General features: G+C 39.8%; 1 protein-coding gene across 1 annotated transcript; it reads right to left on the reverse strand.

Annotated features, from left to right (window-relative positions):
- Window positions 1-48: 48 nt before the first annotated feature.
- Window positions 49-7575, reverse strand: LOC146505791 (uncharacterized). The gene is made up of 6 exons (XM_085183308.1): window positions 7442-7575; window positions 7192-7280; window positions 6951-7065; window positions 763-875; window positions 546-660; window positions 49-312 (listed from the first exon to the last, which is right to left on the reverse strand). The coding sequence occupies exons 1-6, from the start codon at window positions 7482-7484 to the stop codon at window positions 137-139; spliced, it is 651 nt and encodes a 216-aa protein (XP_085039434.1). The 5' UTR covers window positions 7485-7575; the 3' UTR covers window positions 49-136.
- Window positions 7576-10034: the final 2459 nt, after the last annotated feature.

Here is a 10034-nt window from a genome sequence, read left to right on the forward strand (position 1 = left end):
CTTTGCAAGCTCCTTTGACATATGCACAAATGCCAGAAAAAAAAACACTCCATGTTCAAGTATTTATTAAAATGTTTTTACTGCAGCAGGAGGTCCTTTTATACCCCATTTTTCATGACACGGTTCTCTATCATGTTTAACCGCATACAAGACAGGCATACTTCAGCTCTCCTTGTATGCCTTTAGCCTTCAGCTCAGCAGTAAAATCTTCAAGGGTGCGATTCTGCATTTGACTGCTGCTCTTGGTTGTTATGCAGTCCTGATCTTTTGGAAAATATGCAGTTGTTGCTCCTGAGACTTGAATAGATGCTTCTAGAAAGCAAGACATAAGTTCAACCTCATATCTTAAAATTTACATACAGTTTCTGGTATTTAAACTCTGTTTAGGGCCACTGAGATCACACTTCTTAAAATGCAATGAAAAAGAACTTTGCAGAGAAAATTGCAAGCACATTTGGATATGACTGAGTGGTTGGGAACGACTCCCTGCTTTGACATCAGCTGCAGATTCATAGTAATAAGAGATGAATAAACTGCTGCCTTACCGATGCACTCAGCCAGCTTGTTTCCTCCTACGTACTGGCTCTGCCACTGATATCCTGTTTGCCCACTACATTCATCAAAAACACGTCTTTTTCTCAGAAAACCAAAATCATAACCCTGTGAAAAAAGACTCGTATTACTCATCCCGCTTTCCGCTATATGAATCATGAAAAACTGAAAAATACATGACAGATGCTGGTACATGCATGTACCACTTACATAGTTGCACATGGGTTTGCAGTAGCGTTTGTTGGCAACAGTGGCACATGCCAGCCCCCCGTTTTTTGGCACTTCAGCTTCTTTGCATTGTGTTGGCTCAGATCCTTGGCATTCTGTAAATCAATGAATCGTGAACATTTATATATTAGATGTCTATTTCTACTGTCTTTCCTGTTTCTTTAGTTCTGCATTATACCAGCTTCTGTTCAAAAACAGGCAAAGTAACCTTATTTTAAATGTAAATGTTATTTTCAGAGGGAATGTGTTCCTCAGTAAAGTAAAGGGTGACATGAAAAGCCACTTGGCAGTTACTACTTTCAAGGGTCCTTCTGTGCGTAGTAGACTACAGTTCATCATAATAAAGCTTCAGTTCCAACCACTCGTGTGCCAGTGATTCCACTTCATTAAGTATTCCTCAAGGAATGCGATCATTTTCTTGTACTCTAGAGCACTTCTGAAACCAGTGGTTTCCAAACCTTTTTTGCTAGGCCCCCTTTGTTTTACATGAACATCTTTGCGCGCTCCTCCAGCCACATACACCTAGATTTTGTAAATCTAGCAATAAATTAAAGGTAGCAATAAAATAAACTACTAGCTAGGGATGGGTATTGATAAGATTTTCATGATTCCGATTCCATTTTCGATTCTGTTTAACGATTCGATTCTTTATCGATTCTTTTTTAAAAAGGAGAACACTAAAGTCGATTAGCTCAGAACTTTGTTTTATATCTTCTCTTTGAACAAGATAGAAATTTAGGAGTAACATGGCCTTACAAACCCAACAGTGAGATCTTAAGAGATCCACAGCCTACGGCTCTTCAATGGGGTGTCACAGGGTCCCCAGGAAAAAAATTGTAAATGTAAAATAATAAAATAAATATTCTTCTGTAGCAATAACACAAGAATATCCAGTAATGTCCCTGCCTACAATTAAACACATTCACTTACTGAAAATCATCTGCTGTGGCAAATGGGTGCAAGCCTTTGACCACAAACTGAGTCACTGCTCGGTGACATTCGTCTATCCTGGCCTGAAAGGAGACGCTACCGGTAGACTGCAGCGAGAACTGCCAGCATCTGAGCCAGACTCTGTCTCTCTCATCATGGTCACCTAAACGCACAGTAATGGCAGGTTTTGTAATAAGGCAGATCTGTTAGTTGATTATTTACCTGCCGCATTAACGGGAGAGGACGTGCAAACGTTACCGCTGCTGCTGGGTTGAGATTCACGAGTCCGGAGCGGAATTAAAAACACGACATTCATTTAAGGTCATCGCGTGTTTTGTGAGCAAATGCTTTTGCATATTCGTAGTGTTTCCTTAAATGAAATATCTACTTTGCAAGTTGCCCTGTTGTCATCCGTTCTCGTAAAGTATAATCAAACTTTTTAGTGTTTGAGCCGCTTAGGCGCTGTGTTTCCTGCCAGGTAAATGACACTCCGCAACGTGGTGACGTCATTCGGGGAGACTGGAATCGATAAGGGAATCGTTTGCAAAAATGGCAAACAATTCCAAGGAACTGAAACAGTGGGAACCGGTTCTCAACAAGAACCGGTTTTCGATACCCATCCCTACTACTAACTCTTTTATGCTACGTCCACACCTACACAGGTACTTTAGTCCACATGTAAAAACGACATTTTGGGTCACTGAAAATGGAGATTTTTAAAAACTCCTCCCAGGGTGAAGTTTTCAAAAAGTTGGTTTTTGCATTTAAGTGTGAATGAGGAAAACAGCGATTTAGTCACACAACGTAAAAGGTGTGCACCTTTTTTGACGTCACTAACCTTCCGATCAGTAGATGACCTGCTCTCCTCCTGCACTACAGCCAGTGTTGGGGAGTAACGTATTTAAAATACAAAATATGAGTAACTGTATTCCGTTACAGTTACCGTTTAAAAAGGTGGTATTTAGAATACAGTTACTTTGTTGAAATAAATGGATTACACGGCGGTACTTCCCTGTTTCATATTGTGGCGGGTCAGGACTGTTTGGGTTTTGTTTGACAGCTACCCAGCGTTACGGTTGCCATGGTTACAGGGTGACGCTCTCTCTGCGTGTTTCCTGGGTGAGAGAGCGCAGTTGTTGTTGTGCTAAGCTAACAGGCAGAATGCTACAGGTATAGCTCTAAAGAATGTAGCATCATAGGCAGTGTAGTCCGTGCTGCAGGGAGAATGGACTGCCATACCCGTTATGTGTCTGTGAGCAAGGGAGGGAGAAAAAGGAAAAGTACGAGCTGTCATCGAGCAGAAACGGGAGCTGGAAGCATGTAAATATAATAATAACCACTGCAGCCAAGAAGAGAGCCTGACGAGCCCAGTTGTAAGTAAGCTATTAAGACTCGACTGTACACCGTGTTCGTGTTTTCCTCCAAAAACAATAAGTGTCATATCATGTACATCTTAAAGCTGCCTTCTTTGCCCACTCTGTCTTTTATTAGTTTACTGCCTAAAATTCCACAAGCACCTTTAACAGCTGCACAATAGTATTTAAATACTAATCAAAGAGTGCAACATGTTACATGTCTAACATAGTCTAACATATTCATTGTCAGTGTCACACATCTCATCCTAGAGCAGCTAGAACGGGCTATGCATGGATGGATGGATCTAGCCTTAAACTCAACTACACCCCAACATTTCCAGCCTCTTGATGTGATTCCCAATTATGTTTCAGACTCAGTAACATGAGGAGGGTCCAGTGGGAGCTCTAATGTGATCCTTACATAAATCCTCATCTGGATAAACATAAATTTCAGTTTGGGGGATCATTTTAATCGCAAAAAGAAAGAGTAAATTAAGAAGTAAATATTAGTCATCTAGTTGTTAATGACATTCTGCTTCTTGTTCGGTGGTACTTTATTAGTGCGTCTTGTTTCTAATGAATATATTCAAGAACTTTCACGCCTCAAAATGGGCTTTTGGGAAGAGACTTGTTTTTTTTTTCTTTTTAATGGCCCTTAAATATACAAAAATACATTTTATGCTTGAGTGAATGAAACTCCATTAAAAATGGTTGAAAATTGACATTCGAGTCCTGGCAGTTCTCCTTTGCGTGAAGGCCAAAATGCTATTGCTGAGCACCAATATTTATTTTATGCAGAAAAAAATGCATTTATGTATTTGCACTGCCGCTTATGAATCTATTAAACTTTATGATCTTGCTTAGTGTTTCTTTTTTGTTGACAACTGAGTTACAATTATTTTAAGATGGCTAAATTGGATTACTAAGCTATGAATGTCATGAAACGTCTGTGTGCAGGCAGGATAGGGCCCAAACGGGAGTACTAAATACACGGGGAAGGACACAGGGAAATGCATACTGACATAAATACACAGAAGGATTACTAGGAAATGAAAACACACGGGGAACACAGCTGATACGAATTAACAAGACGCCACAGGGGAACTACACCGAACACAAAGCTTTCAAAATAAAACAGGAAACTGTCGAATATCACAAAGGAGTGGGGGAAAGGCAGATAAGAGTGAGGAAGGGAGAGAGGAAATGAGCAGGTCTAAGGAGATAAACATTCTATGACACTGTGGTAGCATCTGCCCTTTTCTATGCAGTGGCCTGCTGGAGGAGTGGATGCACGGACAGGGACGGGAGCAGGATGGACAAACTGATTCGGAGGTCTAGCTCCGTGCTGGGATGTCCCCTGGAGTCTGTGGAGGTGGTTGGTGAGGGGAGGATGTTAGTAAAGCTGACATCCATCATGAACAACCCACATCACCCACTGCATGAGTCTGTGAGTCGGCTGAGCAGCTCCTTTAGTCAGAGACTGAAACACCCTCGCTGCAGGAAGGAGCGCTTTCGCAGATCATTCATCCCAACAGCAGTTAGACTCTATAACTCCTCAATCACGATGTCATAAGTCACTGGACACTGTGACCATCCACGGTCACCACTTCATGCATAATGGACCTTCCATGACCTTCCAAGCTATATCGTTTATGTCTTCCATATTTCCAACTATATCCATAATCACATGCTGTGTATGCTACCATTGTATATAGTGTATCATCTTACTTTTTTTCATTGATTGTACTTATTTGTATTTTTATATTTCCTTCTTATATCTGTACCTGAGCTGAGGTCAATTTCCCCGTTGTGGGATCAATAAAGTCTTATCTTATCTCTTATCTCTTATCTTAAACATACACTGAAAAAAAGGCCATGTTGGATTTACTTGATTCAATAGTGGACATTTGTTGCACACAAATGTTTTGCTTTGGCAGAAACTTAAACAACTGAGTTAAATCAACACAACTTTTTCATATTCAGTAAACCTGTGCATTTTGTGTTCATAAAACACGATTGAAACATGTTCAGATGGAGTAAGTTGAGCTCTTGGAATATTTTAATCCTTCACAATTTTGTCATTTTATTTCAACACTATTCAATAACTTTTACCTCAATACTACTTGGTCACTTAAATACTACATGTTGTCTTCATATTACATAATGTTCAACAAAGTCTAGATCCTGGTTACCATAAAAATTGAATGGATTTACAATGACTACCATCCTCCGGGTTGCAGGAGAGCTGGGAAATAACCCTGAAGTGATAGGTTACGAGGCAGGGTGCACCCTGGACAGCTCACCAGTCTATCACATAGAAACAAACAACCACGTGCACTTACATTCACAGGTAATTTAGAATCACCAGTTAACCCTAACTCTAATAACTGCATGATTTTTAACTGTGGGAGGAAACCAGAATACCCAGAGAGAAGCCACTGCAAACTAGCCAGAATGTGGATTTGAACCCAGGACCTTCTTACTGTGAAGCAACAGCACTAACCACCATGCCAACAATCTAGGAAACACAGGAAAGCTATGATTTCCTGTATTTGATGCAGAATTTTTTTGTTTTTGTCCTCGACAGGTTAATCCACAATAAATAGCAATAGCATGCACGTGGTGTGTGTGTAGTTCTCTGCCTCTTATAACTCCACTGATTTTCCTGCAGTTTGAAATCTTGTGCGATCTTGTGAATTTCATGAGTTCAGCAACTAACCACTCTTACTAGATTGTATCCTGTCATCTCAACAAGAACAAATTAAGTTTTTGAATTCCATGCAAATCCTACATGATTTAATTACGTTCATAGAAACATGAAATTATTGTGTTCAAATTACAAGGTAGACTTTTTTAATGTAACAACCACCCAATTTACTTTTTTTGGTATACCAGAAAAAGTAGAGGTGGCTGCTCGACTTGACTGAGATGGATGCCTTCCTGAAACCACGATCCAAAGAGTGCGAGACTGAAATCCCGTGCAGTGTCGCGGGATTTAACATTGCTATATTATTGACTTACTTCACTTGAACATGATATGAACAATTTAATCTAGCCTCTCTGCATATTATGTAGTTTCTACACTATATAGTTACACTTAACTTTAAAGCATGAGGCAATTGTGTTAAATACACGCAAGATGCTTACGTAAATCCAAGAGCTGGCCAATCCCTTTTTTTCAGTGTAGATGGGAAACATGGAATGACACACACAAGGAGGAGAAGATGGGCACAGAAAAGAGAGATAAGGGACTGACACACCTAAACACATACAGAAGCAGACACAGACATGATGGGAGTCTAAATGTACAAAGGTTAACATGGAATAAACTCAGGATTACTACTAAGATAATAAACCGTAACACCAAAGGTCATGAAAACACAATATATATTCTTTTTGACACTGGTTCACCCTCATCCCAGTTACAGTTAAACACTAAATAAATAAAAATATACTTTAGTCAACTTTTAAATGAATCTTCCACTAATTTAATGAAAGGGCGAAATACTTTGAGTGAACCTGAGGTTGTGAGATCAGCAGTACTAGTCAATATTTCTAATCAAACTGCTAACACCATGATCAATAACTTCTTCATGTGTAGCAGCAGGTTGTGTAACTGAAACACAACCACACATCTCTGGTGTTTTTGACAGAACTGGCTTCTTTTTAATGTCCGATGCACAAAACTGAGATGAGAACAAATGTAAACATCAGTCGTTAGGTTATATTTAAATTCATATCAGCCTTTATTTTTAAACATTGATCATTTTATATTGATGTTGCTACGGTAACTAAAGCCTAACATTTATAGTGGTTCTAACAGAATTGAAGTGAAATGCAGAAACAACACAAACAGTCGCACATGTCGCTGGCTCATCCTCCTACCTTTCAGCTGGTGTTTGTGCAGAGTATCCGTCAGATTCCTCATGTAGAGCTCCAGTGCAGCTGTCTGCTGTGCACTCCAAGAAGATGGTGGGTTTTCGCCACACTTTACTGCCACCTATTGGTTAATATCAATTTAGTTTTTCCTTTCCTTTCCTTTCTTTACCGTCACTTAATTTTAAGTAAGTAAATGATGTGAGTTGTATTTATATGCATGTATGTGGAAAGACAAATTAATACTTGCACTGAGATCAGCTGACAAACGTTCCCAGAGTTCAGCTTGTGAGCTGCAGTCGAGCGGAATAGTTTCATGAGCCGCACAGGAGGACAAGACTGCAACCAAGCACACAAACTTAAAGAAAACCCCGATGTAATATTCATCTTCTCTTTTACACCTTACATTTTAATCTTCCTTTAGCTGCATCTTTGTATTCCTCATGTACACTCTGCCTGTGATCTCACATTAAGATAAACATGTGTAAATGTGAGTTTACCTGCAAGTGAGCAAAGCCAAGTCAGTGTCGCCTTTAAAGCCATGGCCACTAAACGAGGCTTTTTCTGCCCCAGAACTGAGAACTCAAAGCTATGACAGGTGAATTTATTGACTCAGTCTGTCAGGGCAAAGTTTACAGAATTGGTAAATACTGTGGTTTTCAGCTGCGATTGGAGTCATCGCCTGCCAGCGTTTCCTTGACGATGACGTAACATGAAAGTGAAAAAGATTAATTATTGAGCATTTTAAAAGATTTTACTTTATTACCTTTATAATTGTTTATGTTTAGCTTTATTTGAATTTCACAGAAATGCCTGTACATAGCGTGTCAGCATTTCTTTAACTGGAACAAAGTGACCACATGAGGAAGTTGCTCAAGTTTAGACAACACCCACATGTATTGTTTTAACCCACTACAAGATCGTTAATCAACTTGTTCCTCCTTGTCTTGCAAGGCTGCATCCTGTGCAGCCTCGTATGCAATCACCAGATAAGAAGTTGTTTTTTTCCTTAACTTGTACTCCACCCATGAGTGTTATGCAAGATAAGACAGTATATAATAAAGTTTGAGCAGATGCATTTCTGCACGACTCTGATAGTCGACAGATCGTGCTTAGGAATCGCCCATGTACATGAATTAACTCTGGGCCTGTGATTCTTTGCTTTCCTGAGGTTTTTCTCCTAACAGAGCACCTTTAAAAACAGTGTCACTTACAGTATACAGGAGCTCCAGAAATTGTTCTTCTCTTAGTAAGAGTTGTTTTCAGTGTGCATGTCCCTGCTTTGTGCTGATGGGGGAGCTGTAAGCACACGCTTACTGCTCCAATTAGAGCTTTGTGCTGTTCTGCTTCAAACTGGATGCCACTACTACTTCTTAGCTGCGAGACCATTATGGCGCCAAATGTCAGAATGTGATTCAGACGCACACCCTCTCACATACATGTGCGCACACCAGCCCATCAGACACACTGGGTGACTTAGTGTCAGCCAGTAGTTGTGCCACGAAGGATGACTGTGTAAATAATTCACGGTGGATGTTATTCATTATGGATGTCTGATGATCTGCGAGAAAATGAATTATTGAAGCTGTTAGGAAGAGTGATTGAGCTCATTAACATGGAGAGTTGCCTTTTTTGTTTGATTTGATTAAAAAAAGAAGAGTTCCTCTCAGTCTTCTTACCAACTTGTCCTCTACATCCTTCTATTCCTCGTCCTTCTTAAGAAAATCCTTATTTTGTGAATGCCGTCTGGAATTCTTTCTATAAAAAAATGTAACAATAATACGTTTCTTAAAGTGTGAACCTATGATTTTCTTCATGTTGCAATGGTTTGCACAACAAAGGGCAGTTACGGTCGGGGAAACCTGTGTTGAAGCTTGCTATTTACTTGCATCAGTCTTTGTAGAAGTTTGAACAGAGAGAGCAAACGAGAGAAAAAACAACAATCATCTGGTGAATTATTAAACTGCAAGGTCAGACGTACAGTTTTACCCATTTTATAAAAATGTCTGACTGAAATCTAAAAGTCTTCTGGTACAGCAGTGAGAGTAAAGTCATTTTTCGTCAGCTTGTTCTGGCATACAGTCCTTCATGTAGTTCTACAAATCCCCCAGAAATGAATCATTTTAAATTATTCAGTAGCGTTAAAGCAACAACAGCCTTTGATGTTGTGATTAAGCATTTGGTAAAGGACATTTCGAGTACCTATATCTTTTTTGAAACATGCACTGGAGTTAACCTAACTCAACCATCTCTACCGCTTGCTTTTGGTTTTTTTATTTTCAAAAACTCCCCTGAATGATGATCTGCACTTTTCATTTAGCTTCCTTTTCTCATTGCTAACGTCCTCAGCTAAGTATGATTTAAGTATATTGTTTGACATGATATAGTGTCATAGGCTTAAGTGGCAGCACGGTGGCACGGTGGTTAGCACTGTTGCCGCACAGCAAGAAGGTCCTGAGTTCAATTCCACCATCAGTCTTTCTGTGTGGAGTTTGCATGTTCTCCCCGTGTTTGCGTGGGCTTCCTCCCACCGTCCAAAGACATGCAGCTTGTGGGGATAGGTTAATTGGATAATCCAAATTGCCACTAGGTGTGAATGTGTGAGTGAAAGTGAATGGTTGTCTGTCACTGTGTGTTAGCCTTGTGCCTCTCGCCCTATGACAGCTGGGATAGGCTCCAGCGTCCCCCACGACTCTGAAAAGGATAAGTGGAAGCGAATGGATGGATGGAGGCTTAAGTGAGCAGAATTAACTAGCATGTTAAGACGTTTAGACCAAATGCCTTTTTCATACACACATTTGTAATGTAACGTATATAAACGTATCCAAAGGACTGTGATTTAGCAAAAAAAATGTTTCCCCAAAAAATACATTATGAAAAAAATTGAATTGCCATTGAGCAATCCAAGCTTGTCCTGATGTTTCTAAAAAAGAAAATGAAGAAATAGAGGTTCTGAGTTCATCCAGATTTCAATTCCAGAGATGGCAGCAACAGGAACAATTTCATGATTTGATCCAGGATTTGAAGCTGTATGACGGCTTTTTGGGACCACTTCTGATGAAGGCAGAGAAATAATTTCAGAAAGCCAACTGA

The sequence above is a fragment of the Neolamprologus multifasciatus genome, chromosome 13 (genome assembly GCF_963576455.1).
Source record: "Neolamprologus multifasciatus chromosome 13, fNeoMul1.2, whole genome shotgun sequence".
NCBI lineage: Eukaryota > Metazoa > Chordata > Actinopteri > Cichliformes > Cichlidae > Neolamprologus > Neolamprologus multifasciatus.